Source organism: Psittacula echo (genome assembly GCF_963264785.1).
Source record: "Psittacula echo genome assembly, chromosome: 3".
Classification (NCBI taxonomy): Eukaryota; Metazoa; Chordata; class Aves; order Psittaciformes; family Psittacidae; genus Psittacula; species Psittacula echo.
Window position 1 is genome coordinate 64989239 of NC_137736.1, and position 17499 is coordinate 65006737.

At 38.0% G+C, this 17499-nt stretch overlaps 1 protein-coding gene across 3 annotated transcripts in view; it reads right to left on the bottom strand.

The window, feature by feature from the left end:
• MCF2L (MCF.2 cell line derived transforming sequence like) overlaps nucleotides 1-17499 on the bottom strand; it is a gene marked incomplete at its 5' end in the record, with an annotated part of 145634 nt that overhangs the window by 55745 nt on the left and 72390 nt on the right. For all 3 annotated transcript variants that reach the window (XM_080613332.1, XM_080613331.1, XM_080613333.1), the window contains one exon: nucleotides 6840-6923. In XM_080613332.1, coding sequence (XP_080469458.1) covers nucleotides 6840-6923 — 84 coding nt within the window. The remainder of the gene's footprint in view (nucleotides 1-6839; nucleotides 6924-17499) is intronic.

The window sequence follows — 17499 nt, forward strand, 5'->3', positions numbered from 1 at the left end:
TATGACCTTTAGGGAGTTTCCAGACCACCATCAATTGTCAAGGATATATAGCACCATCCTGCCTTGACACTGCCTATTAATTTTAAGTTTCTAGTATAGTCATGGTTATCTTGGGTGGAAATTACTCTGTCCTGCCACATGCTGCTAGAAGATAGTTGTTCGCTGATTATCTTTTTCTCCAGTATTTTCCTGCTGGGACACTTAAGCACACATGTACCTTGAAATGCTGCTCAACTGCTTTTTTTCTATCAGGATCATCTGCAGAAAAGAGTTTAGGGCACAGTGACCTGCAGTGATATACATAATCAATTCTGTAGAATTTCAGCTTTAACATCACTGACCCTATAGCAGTTGCTTTCTATATTGCCACTTTACATACATGGCCATCAGTGGAAGACAGTCCACTCTAGCAAAGCAGTTGAGGGTTTGACATAGCAGATTGCAAAAAGGACATGAGAAATAAAACAAATTAAAAATTCTACATACAAATTTTGCTTGTATTAAATAATAGTAAAAGCAGTAGGTGGGTTCACTTTTTAAAGAGTCCTATATTTCATAATGAACCTGACACAGAAAGGAACTGTTTTTTCCTTTTATCCTGAATCGCTTTTTGTTTTTCATCTCTGCAAAAGCAGCATTGCACAGTTTATTGCTAAACTCACCTTGTAAAATGTGAGTTTTCTTCCCTTCTCCCAGAAGTAAATCAAGCCAAAGAATTTAGAGGGAAGAGATAAACATGAAAGTTTAGGAATCCAGGTAGTGTTTTGTTGTTTTTAGTGAGAGGGAAAGCATTTGAGTGACAAAATGAACCATTTTACTTCTTGCATCCTTCTTGAAACACAGGTTTAAGGCATAAATTTAAAGCATTTTATTAAAACCAATTCACATTATAACCTTCCAACATCTCAGAATTATATACACCCAATTGCAAAAAGAATGATATGTAAATTTAGATGAACTTCGAGTGCTACAACTCATGAAAATAATTCAGTCTGTACAGAGTAATTTTTAAAACAAATGACTGGAATTTTAATCACCATCCAAAAAAGTAGCAATTTAACTGTAACATTTTAATAAATTTAGGTCTGTTGGTAGAGTGACTACTTCTAATTACCTCAGTCATAACCATGGGAAAATCATCTCTTTCTCCTTCACCTCTAGCTCACAGTACTGAAACTTCAGCTACATCCGTGGAACAGCCTAAATTTATTTACGGGGCAAGTTCTGTACACACTGACACACACAAGCCCACTCTCCTATTTCTAGAGATAAGCAGGGATGCTCTCACCTATACAGTTGGAATTGAATAGTTTTATGCATTCCTAAGAGAACCAAATATGTCCTTGAGAGCATTGAGAACATCTTCTTAGTCTAATCTTAGTTGCCAGGGTTTTTTAAAATATAGATTTCCAAAAGGATATTAAATCCCCTTATTTTTTGTTAGAAAATATAAATACTGTTGTAACTATGCAAATGTCAGGTTGGATGGAGCATTGAACAACCTGATCTAGTGAATTATGTCCTTACCCACAGCGGGGGGGTTGGACTAGACGTCCTTTAAAGGTTCCTTCCAAACAGTTCTGTGATTCTATGAAAATGTGGAAAAACATTCAATATTATTTATTCTTGAAGTATTAAACAAATGCCACTTGAGTGCCAGCTTTAGGTTTTGTTTATTGTAAAGAGCAGAAGAGAACATACCCCTTAAGAGAACACAGCCCTTAAGCATCTGCAATCAGTCCACACACGTTTTACCTGAAATGGTTCCCAAGAATCACTTGAGACTTGTCTCATAACGTGCAGCTGTAAGGAACATTCGCCAATTGAGAGGATTATTATTTTTCAGTCTAAAAATGGAAACACCATAGAGGTAAAGAGCACATATCAGCAATTTAAAAAAATAAAACTACCACACCACTTCAAATGAAGTGGATGTGCTTCCATCCTACTTCCATGAGCCTTCATTAAAGGCAAACTTTTTTATTAACCCATTTATAACTGACTTTTACAACCTATTTAACTGAAACTTCTTTAACAGATGTGGTATAAAAGAAAACACAAATTACTGCTCTGAAATGGTAATTTTTCAGTGGCTAAACATCTAAAATTCCACTAAACCTCCAGTTAGGTGGAGCTCTTCTAAATAGACCTGCATGCCTTAGTCTAAAGTCAGTTTTTACAACAGCAACAACACTGGGTTTTGGAGAAACATGCATTTTACAAATATGTTGAAGTGCATTAGCTCCACAGGTTAGGCAGCAAAATCACTTCACTGTGCTTAGCAAACAGCATTTCATGTTCCTAACTTTTGCATACAATTATTTAAACAATAGCACAAACTGTTAAAGTTATATGGACCCAACGCATTGTGATCTTGTGTATGAAAGGAGTGGAAAAATCATACTTGGAAAACTAGCTGTGCTATTGTGAGATGGGACTGGTAAAATTTACCTTATGTCTAGGTAATTTAGCTTTTATTCTTTATAATCTGCAACATCTAAATGTTCCTATTGCAGCTGTAATCTCTTTTGGGTTTGTTTTGTTTGGGTTTTTTTATTAAGCAGGTAGGGTGATAGTAGTAGTGCCAAACCAAGGAAATTAAAACGCTGTTTTACACAAATCTAATCAAAAGGTGTATTAGTGACTTGGTATCTAAAAACAATCTCAAATAAGAAATAATTTCATTTCCATTTAAAATGGCACTAACAGGGAAAATTACAAAAACTATGAATTGTACAGCAGCTAAACTACACACTTGTGGGTGCACGCACACATAGAGAAAAGGGCAATTCCTCACAATGCTGTGAAAGACACATTGCATTGGGGTTTTTTTTGGTAAGGCCAGCAAAACACAGGAACAGCAAAGAGATTGGTCAGACTTCCAGGAAAGAAGAGCAGGAGACTGTTTTGCAGTGTTTCCCTAATTATCCCCCTCCTCACGCATACGGAAAGGTATTCTTAAAAATACTCTGCCCAGCCCCACAAAAGGGAAGCAAGGTAGCTGGATAATTGGATGATGATGGAGCAAAGAGATAGGTCTTCCAGCCTGAATCTATAATGCAAATTAAATAGTATTCAGACTATTAAAAAAAAAAAAAAAAAGAAAAGTGATCCCTACGTTGATCAATATGCACACACAAAAGCAGGAGCATTAACATCATTAAACAGTTCAGAACTACATCTTTGGTTCAAAAGACCTAGCTTAAGTAAAGTAACCTTGTTTGCAGTTATGTCAAAAGCAAAATTCTTGCATGAATGAGAGAAAGGCTTACTACAGATTTTGCTTTACTGTTATGGTGGTTCAGCTATTATGTCTCTATGTTTCTGATAAAGAATTTCTCCTTTCTCCTTGCATAATACACTGTAGTACTTAGGAGTATCTGAAATTACGTGTAGACTTCAATGAGGTAGTGGATAAAAGCTTCGCAGGATACCCTTTGCAAATAAAAATAGATTTAGAGAAATTTATTAAAATATTCTTTCCTTGAAATGAGAATTTTTACTTGTGTACCTTTACAAGCTGCATTTTGCCCAGGCTGATAAGCAGCAAGTGTACTGGCTTAGAAACCAGACTGAAGTAACTAAATTTGTACCTGAATGTATTTGAACTCGAGATCTCTTAGCCAAGGATTCATTTTTTTTCTTTTCTCTTTTTTACTAATTTTTTGTTTTAAAAAATAAATCTCTACAGACAGTGGGTTTAGCACAGTGAATATAAAACAGCAATTAAGTTCATACCTGCACAAGACAGAAACTGCTACATAATACCTCTTCCACTGTCAATATGCAACAGACATTGACCATGTTGTATCAGCAGCATATAGTTGATATTTTTAACTAACTGATGCAATGTATGTGGTACAGGACCCACTCAGAAGTTCTCAAACACAATTTTACAGACAGACTTGGCACCCGTTGAGACTTCAAAGGGAACAGTTTAACTAGTGAGGTATTTTCAGGTCATTTCACCACAGGTGAGCAAGAACATAGCCAAGTAAATAAAGTTACAAAGAGCAAGGAGAAGCTTATTATTTAGAATGATAATTTAAAAGGCCAGAGATATGAGCATTTGGAAAACTAGTACCAATGCTAACTTTTTCCAACAGCAGGAAAAACAACTATGAATTGATGGGTAAAAATGCAAGTACCATGAACTCATATTTGTATTTCTTTTAATGGAAATATTTTGTTTGAAGTTGTTCAGTGCAAAGAGGCATTCAAAGGAAAGCAAGTTGAAATAACTAGTTCAGTACTTATAGCGTCCAAGTGTCTCACTTGCACATCACATAGCTTGTACAATCAAAATGCATATAAACATACACACCTGTCTGTACAGTCTTCTTCATCTACATTTATTTTAGCATACCTGCATACAGCAATGGCAGATAATTGCAAAGTTGGGTATGAAAGTCACACAGTACCGTTCCAATCAAGGAAAGAAAACAGAAAATACTAATAAATATAAAATGTGAATGAAATACTGTAAGGAACTGAAGCATTAATGCAAGTTTTTGTTTAAATTTTTTTTCATTCCAAACCTAAATTTGGATGTTTCTGCAGCATTTCCATTATGATGTAGCAGAATGAGGGACACAAATTACTTTGTACCTGCTGAGGAAAAGAGACCAAGGGAAAAAATTTACCCCAATTTACACCAAAACACAGGAAGTAGCCCAGAAGGGCTACAGTCTTTAGGCACAGAAGCAGACTAGCTTTCATTCACTATTCAAGCAAGTGTCCCACAAGACCTAGATACATCCTATTAGAGACACTAAAGTGATTCTCAAGTATATGTCACATTCCTATTACAAAGCCAAAACCTAAACCTTGAAATGCATCTAACACATTATTCAAATCACCATACCTGCAAAGATACTATCTACTAAATATATTTGTAATCTATGGACTTTCATTTTAATAGTTTTTATGCTAGGTCCTAAAATTCTATTTCCAAGGCAACTTAGAAATAAACAAAAAAATCCCCTTCACATGAGCTATGTCTTAACTGACATTACAGCAAAGCCACTTTGTAGCATAACTGCAAGAACAAATTGTGCATAAATCAATTATCAAAATATTACCTCTGCTCCTTTGCTCACAGAACCTGTACCACTATTTGGTACAGCACAGAAAATTAACTGTTAGTGTCCCGCAAGAGAATATTACCATAACAGAGTTGAAGTCCAAAGTGTAATGAAAATGCCCAGCAGTCAAATTGCCCAAGAACAATAAAATACAACAGAGAATATAGTTACAGTCCACGGTAATGCAGCTGGCCTAGTATTTCAGGAAAAAAACACCAGACTTCTAGTAGACAGCAGAGTGAATAAATAGAAGAAAATAGAATGAGGAATGGCTGCTCTTACTAAGCTCCACTGCTCAGTGCATGTAAGGTATGCTGAAGATGCTTGTAGTTGTGTGAACTCAACAATCTTAAAATGTGAACAACTTCCAGTTGAACCCAATGAGATTTTTTTCAACTTACCAGTTTCTTCCCTCACTTTTGAGGGACAAAGTGTAAACCCTACTTACAGGTGCCCAAATAGGCTGATTCTTGCATAACACTATTATGAGCTATTTTCTGCCCCTGAATAAAAAGGAAGAGCCTGGAAAGTCAACCGACAGAAAACAATTGAAGCTTAAGTACCATCATTTCAAATGGAGCATGAATAGCCAACTTCATAAACAAAATAATGTTATTTCCAAGTGCTACCACCACCCCTTAGAAAACACAGTCACTACCACAGACCCACACTTAGTTTAGCTTGTGTGGCAGGGGTAAATCATAATTAATGGTTAATTATAAGTACAGGATTCAATGAGCTATTACCATGCAAAGTAGCATATTTCTTCATTCTCCTGTGTTTCTTGATCTTCTGCATGGAGGGGTTAAAAGGAAAAGGGAATAGCTTTAAAGCCCAGCTTCAGCCCAGAGATGTAATAATGATTCACTTGTCCTACAATGTGGGGCAAATGCTCCTTATACTGAAGGAGGCAGGGCAGGGCAGCTCTGCAAAGCCACTGATGCTCTCTCTATGTATGGAAGGAAGGGCAGGGCAATAACTCCAGCAAGTTCACTGCTGCACACCTAGAAGAGCTTTACAGGCAGGAAGGGTGAAAACAAACTCAGAAACTTATCAGACACCTGACACAGCCTGATCATTGAGCAAACGAACTATATCTCCTTTTACCCATTATGAGCCAGTGATGCTCCCAGCATCAAGATGGACCAAGCTCTGCAATCAATATTTGCATGGCACAAACACAGGTTCCCATCACCTACCTGGCACAGGTTATCCAGGGGCAAAGATGCTCTGTGCTGGGTGAATATGGCTTTGCTGCTTTTAGAGATGGTTTTACACCTGAGCAGGTTCCAGGCAGACAGTAATACCACACCAAAAACCCTGTTCCAGATCTTGATGCTACATGTGCCTGACTATAGCACTGAGGCTGCAGGGGAACACGGTACCATGCTGCTTACTTCAGCACTTAGGTTGAGACCAAGGTGTCAGCTTGGGCTTCAGTATCAAACCTGACAGTAGAGCCAGTGGCAGCTGACGCTGTGGGCCGAGGACTAAAAGACCATAGCAACGACCAACACATCCACGCTGCATTCTCCAGTTAACTGGAAAATTAACTATAATCTAAAATTTCTGTTAGACTTTTTTTTAATAATAATAAAAAAAAAATCTTGTAAATCCTAAAGTAACAAGTCTAGATAGGCTGTATTTTGAGTTTCTCATAAATACGAGTTTCTCCTGTATCAGAAACGGTGAAAGCACAACAAGCTGAAGCACTCGTCTAAGAAATGTATATAGGAGGGAACACCACAGTCTTACCTGACAGGTAAGCAAATTGTTTCTTTAACTGGTCCTGAATATCTGCGGCATAGAGGGGAATGATATCCTGATGCATGATTTCATCTGTGGAGGAAAAAAAAGAAATACATTAAATCTGCATTGCAAAACTCATTTTGTGTAAAATTTCACAGCAGACATAAAAAACAAAAACAAAAACCACAAACCAAAAAAACCCCACAAACACCCAGAAAACTGTCCAAGTTTTGAATTTTTTCAAGTGTGTGCCAAGGACAAGCTTTTCTTTGAATAGCATACTGATAAAACAGGGAAGTAATCTGGATTTGCTGACACTTGGAAGCAGTGAGGGATGTCACTGAACCACTGCAGAGCTAATATTCCTCAGGAATGATATTAAACAGTGGGGATTTTTACACATCAAATTCAATTTTTATTAAAATCTTCTCAACTTGCACATAAAAAGAAACTTACGATCCCTCTAGCTTGTTGTCTAATGTTCAAATACCCCAAAGCAATAGCATTCAAGAAGGCAGAACCGGCTTGAAAGTATATCCTCACATTGAACACACACATTCATACTTGAACTGTGAAAAGTACTGCTTAATCTTTTATCTCAGCCCTTCCACTTTAGCCTAATGACAAACATACTGCTTTCCCAAGTGTTCATTTTTTGCCATAGTGTTTGAGCAGAAGTGTTTCCCACAGTGTATTTCCAGAGGTCAAGCAGAAACCTAAGTTTCGCTGAACATGATACAGACTGTATGACACAGAGTTGCCCCGTTCATTAAACTATGATCTCATTGCTCTACAAGGAAAAAAAAAAGTTTTACTCCTTTGGAATTCCTAAAAGATAATTATTCTACATTTTTAGCCTGACTGAAAAGTAGTGAAGGGATAACCTGTAATTTTCATTATTTGGTTTTGAACATTTCATCTGACATTGTATGAAGAAGTTTATTTTTTTTAATGTATACATTGGAATGCCATTAAGATAGACTCTGATACGCAGAACTGTGAATATGCACAGAAAAACAAAGTAAAAACCTAAACCTGATGTAAGGATAAGTGTCACCTGCCTTGAAGTACAAGCTGATAAAACAGGAGGAGAGCTCTGGCCCTCAAGGACAGGACTCACTATTACTGAGTTCTTTCAAATGCTAGATCTTGAGCAGAGCACCACTCACTTCTTATAAGCGATGCTCATATATATAAAATTCTGAGAACGGCAGCTATTTAAGAATAGCAAAAAACCCCATTTTCAATTACTTGTTCCAGATAAGCAACAACTAATACCAGGAAACAGAACTTCTCTGTTCTCTTTCAGCCAGTCAGGCAGAAGAAAACCCATGACCATTTTCAAGGTCACACACTGATCAGGGCTATTTTTCTCCATCCGGTGAACTGCTGCTTGATCAGAAGACCTCTGCATACCACACTGTCAAATCCATAAGTGACTTTTAAGTCATGTTTCACCCAGACTTTCAGTTATGTCATCATCTTAATGTTCTTAAGAGAAAACTGAACACAGATCTTTCTAAAGTCCAACTGCAGATGGCCAAGTCATTTACAGAAGGGGGGTCCCTGCCCTCCAAAGGCAAAAGGATTTTAGACTTCATGTTTATTGTCAGTGCCTTTTAATATAAGAAGCCCTCCAGCAGCAGTTTTTAAGAAACTAAACACCCCTGATTCTCCAAATCTATGCCTGCAGGTGGACCCATTTACCTGAATATAAACTATTATCTGATCAGTGCCTCATCTTTTGATGGGAGATGAGAAAAGGGAAAAGAATGTAATCCCTTTGTTACATGCCATCCTGCCTACAGTCACAGGCAGAAATAATTTTCATTACTGTAACCTAAGCCTGTAATAAAATAGGTGTGTTTTATATATGTAAGTAAATACATGACACACAACATTCAAGCAGGCAAGACATTCATAAGGAAGGAAAAAACTCTTTTGTGTTTCCCAGATACGTAACGATTGCCCTTTCCTCATGTATCCATGATATCAATCCCACTGTAGTCCTGACTTGTGCTGTATGAAGGTCCATGTCTAGATTCTAGATTTGATTGCCCGAGCATTCCCTCTGATAGAAGCAACAGCTTTTGCAAGCAGCACAGGGCAGCCCCACAACCTTGTCATCAAATACTGTTTCACTGAAAAGACAGTATTTTCCTGCCCCTGGTTTTAAACTTAGTTTAAACATAAATTTAAGAGCCAGTCTGTTTGCAACCGGAGGAGCAGCACACCCTGTCCCTTTACAGACAGAAAACCTCCAGGAGCCCTTCCTGCTGCGCTGATTTGGTTTCTGGACACACTTCTGGAAGCAGAATACACATTAACATCAGAGTTCATTTTTAATAATTTGAAACAACCAAGATAAGCAATAGCAGTTCAAAATACAGCAAGAAAATGCAGCTCTTGGAACTGCTGAACATTTCCCATCCAGCAGCTTGACTGGATATGCTTGAACCCCATGTCAGTGCTCACAGATTTGGCCAGAAATCCCTTTCCAATACCCTCTGCTTCCTTTTAGAGGAGATGCAATTGTAAAACTTCATCGCTCTGCATCAGTTCCTTCATATTCAGCATCCCTCTAGAAAAGCAATTTCATCACAGTTTGGGATTTAATCCGATTTCACTTCAATTTTGTCCATCATTAATAGAACACACCATTTCTTTAACAGGATAAAGTAACAAAAGGCAGGCATGCTAAACAGTCTGCGAGAGCACACACTCCTTACACTCATGGACTTTTGAGAAAATAATTTCTTGGAAATATTCTTTAAATAGAGAACCTGCCACCTGCTAAATTCCTTAGGGACAACTTCCATTTTAGTAAAGCTAATTAAGTGCACATTAAAATACAGAATTACTGAAAATCTTTCACTGTTTTATAAGGTATTTTTGTAGTCTTGAACTCTACTTTCACTTACATGGATTAAGATTTACACAGCCATGATTTTCCCCTTTCTACACGGACTGCTTTATGCAGTATTTTCAAAACAGAGAACTCTGTTCATCTGTTTTACAGTATCCAAAACCCATAGCTGAAAAAAAGATGCTTATATCAAAATGTGCTAGAATACCCAAGACTTTCCTGAAGAGCTCATTTAAAGAGTTTTTGAGAGTAGCTTGCTTAAAAGAAAGCCCATGGAATTTATAGTGCACCTGCTGTTGTAGGTGCTAATAAACAGTAAAATAATATTCTGCAAAATTTTTACCTCTTTTTATCATCATCATCATCATTATTTAAAACTGAACACACAATAGCTGCGAATGTACATTTTTTTTCTAAGCCAATAACTGGAGGCTCTTTCAAAAAAACCCACATTATTTAGCATTTAAATTATAAGAGAGGACAGAAGTGTCATCTTACTAACATGGAGTCAGTTAAATATGTGGTTCTTAGAAAAAAAAGCATTTCTCTCTAAAAATGTGACAGTCTTACATATATATCATCTTCTAATTCAGTTTTAAATCTTGCTTTGATAGTCATGTCTCTATGATGGAGAAAGATGGCTTAGAGGGGCCTCACCCCATCCCATCAAACACACCTGACTGCATTTCAAATTAAGCAGGATGACAGATTTAAACATGAGGACACAGAGATAACTTGTGCTTGAATTACCTGGTGCCAGTAAGCCCTGAAGAAACCTGGATCTGAGGAAACAATCAATGTCACTCAAGTCAAGAGTTTCACTGTTTCACTTATTGGTAAAAGGTTCCCCTTTCTTTTCCGATCAAACTGAAACTCATCATCATTCAGAGTTTGCCTGATATGTGTAAGCAAAACCATCTTCACATAAGACAACACTGAAGGGGAATCTGAACAGACTGTATCTACATTACATGGAAGGAAGTCTCCAGACACAACTCATGAACCTCTCGTAATGGGTTTAATCAAATTCCCACTGAGCCAGCTGGAATTACACCAACCTTTCATTAGTTCTGCCTGAAATTCTATGGCCATTACTCTATAACAACTTGAAAGCCATCCTGTTTGTACACATACGGACACAATTATGCCTTTCAGCACAGATCCCAAGAGCCCACCATAAGGCAACTACAAATAATTTTTTCTCTTCCTCTTTCTAGCCAAGTCATCAAGATTTCTCCTGAAAACGTATCTATGGCTTCTCTATGAAATTCACCCCTTAAATTGAAAAAATAATGTCTTTTTCTAAACCAGTTTTGTTTTGCTTCTCCTCTGCAACAGCTTACCCACTCAAAAAGTTGAATGCCCTTTATGAAGGGGGTCTTCATTTGAAAAATCTCTTCATTAAAGCACCCTCCCATCTGGTAATTATAAATGCAAGATAATGACTTTCAGAACAGTCCCTTCATCTCTCTCAGCCTCAAGGCAAACCTTTCATTTCCTCATTCTTCCCTCTTCATCTTCACCCCCTGACCACCATCACTAACAGTCAGCTCCTTTGTGTAGCCCTCAAAGGAGGAAGGGGCAGAGCAGCAGAGCTGGTGAAGATAGCCCTCTTCCGTGCTAACCCAGATGAAACTAATGAGCTAGTAAAGATGCTGAGAGAGGTCTCCAGCTTTAAATTGAATTTGAAAAATCACTGCTAAATAGTGACAATGTCTGCAAGCTCTGTGCTAGGTGTGCTCAAGCACAACAGCTGCAGGCCGAGTTCCTTGGGTCCATGTGCTATTTGTAGCTACAACAGGCGGATGACAGGAGTTCATACAAGTGTTCATTAACTAAGTATTAAAACCTCATTGGTTTGAAATATCTTCAGGAAGAGTCAATTTCTACTTTATTTGACTACACTGCCATCAAAACAAAGGGCCAGGAAAAGAAACTGATGAAACCTCTGGAATTCTCATGCTTTCTGCTAAAGTGTAGTTGGGAAGGAAATTACCACCTGGGTAAAACAGTACTCTCACAACTTGCTCATTTCTGGTGAGCTAAAACATCCCAAGCAAGCAGGAAATAAAAATTTCTTGCTTCTACCAGCATCCCGATTGCCAGCACAAAGAGAAATAAAGCAACCTAGTGTTCCAAACAGCTTCATATGGCACTGGGTGTCCAAGAAACATTTCAAATGATACAGTTATATAAGAATTTTACTTGTAACAGCTTTACAACCTACAGTCAAGCTACAATTCCCACTCCCTCTCAAAGTCAGAAAAGACAATTTCCTCTCAAAAGCCCTGGTACATAAAACAGATCCTCAACTTGAGATACTTTTAAGTGAATCATGCTTTATATAAGTTCAACCTGTGCAGTGTTACTAACATCAGTTCATTTTCTAGGACTCTATAGCCTATTGCCACAATATAGAACAGCATGAGTGTGTAGCCCATGATATTTGTAGCTACAATAGGCCAAATTGGAATCCATACCTTTTCAGTGTTAAGTAAGGGTCTAGTTGAGTCAAGATTTGAAAATGGTACTGCCAAAGTAAATCTAAAACTTTAGGAGTAATGTTCCCTCTGTTATAAGCCCCATATGCAGTGGACAGAGGCATCTGTTGTTTGACTGGTGTTTTGAATGCCTCATACATCAGAATCCTTGAGCATGCAGATCTTCCACAAAGTCTGTGATATTTCTGCAGCACTTTTCATGACCCCTAAGTTTTGGTAATATTTAAATTATTCAATTGAAATGAAACTCGATCACTCTGCTCATTTAATCATACTTGAAGAATACCACAGCTATCTGGAAGACACATAAATTAACACCAAGAGGCTGCAAATCCAGAATTTAAATACAAGGGACAGGAACTTGTCGTGGGTGAAATAACAAAAAAAACGTAACTCCTACTTCCTGCAATGCAAATTAAAGATAAAAGTCCACCTCCACCTCTTTCTTCTTCTTGATCAGAGTTGGAGATTTAGCACAGGAATATCTACAAAGCTACAAGGATAATGGTTCAGTTTCAGGTAAGGAGATTAAACACTGATCCTTTAAAAAAAGAAAAATAAAATAGAGGCATACAGCAAATGCCGTGCTGCTGGGCCGGCACAAGATTACAAGAGGTGTAATTGTCCCCATACCTGCTCAAAAGCATGCTTTGAGGGCTAGCAAAGATTTTGGTTTCTTTCAAACTCTTCCCTAAAATTTTTAGGTTTGACCACTTATATTGTACGTCAAAGGATGTACTTGGCTTTGTTCCCTTTCTTCTTCCATCTCCCCTTCTGCAAAAGGCAACAAAATTCTTTGTCATAGTTTGCCTAAATAATATCACCTCAAAGCACAAACATCAGAGCAAATATAATCCTCCCTTTTCCACATACAGTAGATGTACTTACAGGATACAGTCCTAAATACTACAGCTTCTTCCTCTTTGCTTCATCAGTCACACCTGCTTGACACACATACTCCATAGCCCCACAGCTTCTCAGGGATCAGCTTTAATTTTAGATATGGCTTAAAAGAGTGATCAAATGCTTGCTAATATGTAACTAGAAGAAAATGCTGTAATAATTAGAAAGTCAGTCTAGGGATCAACAACAAGACGTAGTATTTCTTTGTACTTGAAAAAATTCTAAAACAAGGTAAAAGAGCAGAGGGGAGGAAAGATGATGCAAGTTTTGCAGGAAATATTAAACTGTTACCAATTATGGCATTAATTATTTCTTTGCTTCCCATGCTTTTGGTCCATCCAGTGCTAAGGTGAACCTACTATGTTTTGGTGAGAAAGAGATGTTCTCTGTACTATTTAAAGTTATAATAATTACTCCCTTCCCAAACTGAGAAGTACAGGGAACCTTGAGTCATGCCACACAGCCATATTACAACAAAGATTTTGTTAGCCACAAAGAGGGTTTAAAAGGCATCAATACTGTCAAATTTACTTACTACCTACAAGTAAAAATTAACCTGTACATATGGCATGCTATGACTATTGCAACAAAAATATTCCTCTCGTCCTTTTTCCATGAGAAAGCCAAGCCTGCTGGGTAAACCCTTTTCTGTTCTTGCGGGATGGTTTCAGACTGCTAGGAACCATGCCACCAAAACAGCATTAAAATATTTCCAAACTGCAGCATCATTAACTCCTTAATGCTGCAAATCATGCTGAGTGTGTAGTATAAAAATATTTCTAAAGTATCAGATGTACTCAGTCACTTACAAGCAGCAGATTTTGCTAAAAGCAAAATTTTCTTTTTTTTTTTTTGCTGGAGAAATAGCAGATACAGACGGAGCAGCAGAGAATGCTCCCCTTGCCAGCACTCTAGTAATATTCTAGTACTTCTAGTATTCTAGTAATACTCTAGTAATGAGTGACCCAAATGTGTCTCAGTACTTAAGCAACCAAGTCTCCACGGAACAACAAAAATGCTAGATTTTGCCAACTGCATTTACTAAGATTTAATGCTCTGAGAAAACCATTACAGAAATTTTGCTTTCTAAGCACTAGACCCCTGCGAAGAAGGGGAAGTCTTAAAAATATGGAAAATGGAAAGATCAACTGCTAATAAAAGAGCTGCATGCAAATCATAGGACTTCACCATGACTTAAGAACTAATGATGCAATCACAAAACTTAAACACATACGCTAAAGTGGACAGCTTTTCAGGCAACCACACCAAACATTCTTCTTACTGAAACCACCTGTTTTAAACCCTCTCTGTGCAGAAAAATACATGCCTCAAAGCATACCCCCAAAGTTTAACTGAAAAGTCGACAAGTACAGGACCAGCTGCACAAACATTTGGCAATTCTACTAAACAGAACACTATTTTCGGATGATATTTTGGAATCCAGGTAAGATTTTTAAACAATGTGTGATTTTACTCTTGATCTGAATATTAAAATCACTTTCATAAAACAGCAAAGTGGTAAAATTAATTGTTTATTGGAGACATCTATTCTGGACAGAAATTATAGCAGTGTTAGCAATCATGAGGTTGTCACGGGATGGTCTGCATTGGAAGAGACCTCTGAAGATCATCTAGATTAACCCCCCTTGGTTGGGGGACACCCTTCACTAGATCAGGCTCCTCAAAGCCCCCATCCAACCTAAACTTCAACACTTCCAGGGATGAGGCACCCACAACTTCTCTGGGCAACCTGCTCCACTGTCTCACCACCCTCATCATATATATATATAAAAAAAAAAAATCTTCCTTATGGCCAATATAAACCTACCCTCTTTCACCTTAAAGTGGTGCTCTTCATGCTGTCATTGTAGGCCCTGATAAAAAGTCTTTCTTGAATTTCATCATTTCAGTGATATGGAGGATAGCTAGAATCACTTCTAACAAACAATATATTTTATGGTACTTTGACACAAGCACATTTTCATTAGTTTATAGATGTACGGTTCTATGTTTTGAAAGGGGATATGAAGCACTTCCTTGGTGTGAGAGAGAAGGAAGAGCCAAGTGTCCACTAAGTGGCTTATCTGGAGCTGAGTACTAGTTTTCAGCCAAGATATTTATTTGGAGTTCCTTGTAAACTTCCCAGTATGTGGGAAACAAATGACTTACAAAGAAGAGGTTACAGAGTTCATAACCAAACTGGCTGTCCCAGTTTACCACACAGATGCCAGAGTCATTAATGAAGGAGTTCTTGAACCACTGTGGCTTGCTACCCAATGCCATTAAAAAGATGAAACCCATCATGTGTCTCTAAAGCAATGCTAATATGAACTGCTTCAGGCAATCTGAACAGAGGCAGGACATGGACATGGTTCAGTATCTCTCTGGGAGATCAGATAAGGAGAGATACTGGGTTCAGTATCTCTCTAAAACAGGGAGTTAAAGAATCTCTTAATACAAGACAGTCACCTTCGCTGCTCACATGCAGTGTTTTGAAGGCAGCGTGCTACAGACTTGGCAGGAGTCTCCTCTCCTTTGCTTTACAGAACCCCATTTTCACATTTTTTAGGTCTCAAATGAAGCATCCATACATTTTCCAATCTCAGAATCTGGCACATGGCTGTAATGACTAATCAAGTTCTACTAAATAAAGCTCTGGCCCTGTAAGCAAACCCAGTTTTGTTGGAAACTAAGATTTAATTTATTGGATTCAATTCAGTGTCTCATCTGCAAGAAAAACATTAGATTCTGCTTCCATAAATACAACAGTCCAATTAGATGTTACCTCTATTTTGAGAGGTTGTTTTGCTATACTTTCAGTCCAAAGATTGACAGCTTTCTCTTAAAAATCCTTGCTTAGAACTTAAAACCAACAAAACCCTGTCATGTTCAAACTGAGAAGTGAAGAGATAGTTCACTTATTCTGAATGTGATGACTTCCACGATTTCTCTCACCCAAATGAGCATAAAACCAGAAAACGAGACCAATTACAGCAGAGCTGAACTTAGTTTTCTACAATTCCACAGCTCCATGGAATGAGGGTGTATAAAAGCCAGGGTCTTTAAAAAGTACTGGCAGTGGCCGCTTTCCATTTTCAAAGGCTTTGGGTCTTCTGCATAAAACAGAGATGCAATAGGGATGCATTTTGAAGAGAAAAGCAATGTAAATGAAGCAAGTTCTGAATATTCAATGCTTAGAGAAGTGCTCAAGACTCAGCGTCTATAAAACTATTTGAAGAAACAAACATATAGGGCTCCCTTCATTTCAAGGTAACACGGTAAGGATGAGAGACAATCTCTCAATCATGTGTGGTGAAGAGGCTAAGGAACAGACTTTGACCTTGAACATCCTCATCTGAAGTCTCATTTGACCTCTCTAAGGAGTCTTCTCCTTTGAGACTGAAGATAAGTTAAAATTAACAAACAAAAAGCCAAATGAACAAAGTAAGTCACGTCAGTGGTTTTATGATGAGGATTTACTTCTATAAACCCAGACCTATATCCCATGCCAATAATTTGTTTCCTAAGAACTGTTCACAACGCTCCAAAAAGATCCTGTGTCAACAACTAACAGATTCACAGGATGCAAAACTATCACCCAATAGCAGATCCCTTCCTGCTGCAGCATTATAGTTCTGAGAAGATCACTTCATACCTGTCTTATATGCAAACAAGCATAGTACTGACTTGCCTTGCTTACCTCCTTCAGGTAAAGCTTTGGCATGCTCTTAACACTGAGATGAAGCAAATAACGATGATTCATCCACTGCACCATTTGTTCCTCAACATAAAACTGCCATGTGCTGCACCTGAATCCAATAAATGGAGTCCACCTTCATGGCAAATAAGGCTGAGACAGCCAGATTTTAAGAACACACCCCTGAATTAGAAGGACATAGAAGACGTGTGCTGGGACTCCAGTCATCCTCTTTCCACATTTCCTCTACCTACTGAGAAAATTATGAGAATCTCCATGAGGGATACTTCATGAGATCATGTTCCTTGGAGATAGCCTGCTAACTCCTGGGGATCCATGGCCACAGATGGGCAGCACTGGCTCCACACCACACTGCTGCAATCCCAAATTGTGTCAGAAACTTTTAGTCTCGCCATGTATCTACAAGACAGGAGGTGATTTCATCCCCAGTCAGATGCTGAAAACCAGAACCAGCACTGCTTACAGCTACATGCACAGTCTTTAAGCAGAAAAGACACTCTGGTCTATATATTCCAAACCCATCCTCTTTTTCAGTTTGTCCATCCTTTTTGCTATCTCCCCACCCCCACTCCTGCACATAGACTGACAAAGGAATTCCCCTAGTAGACAGTTTTCCTTGGAAATTTTCACAGGGATGCGACTGGAAAGATGGGTATCCAAGTCCTCTCCTTCATTTTC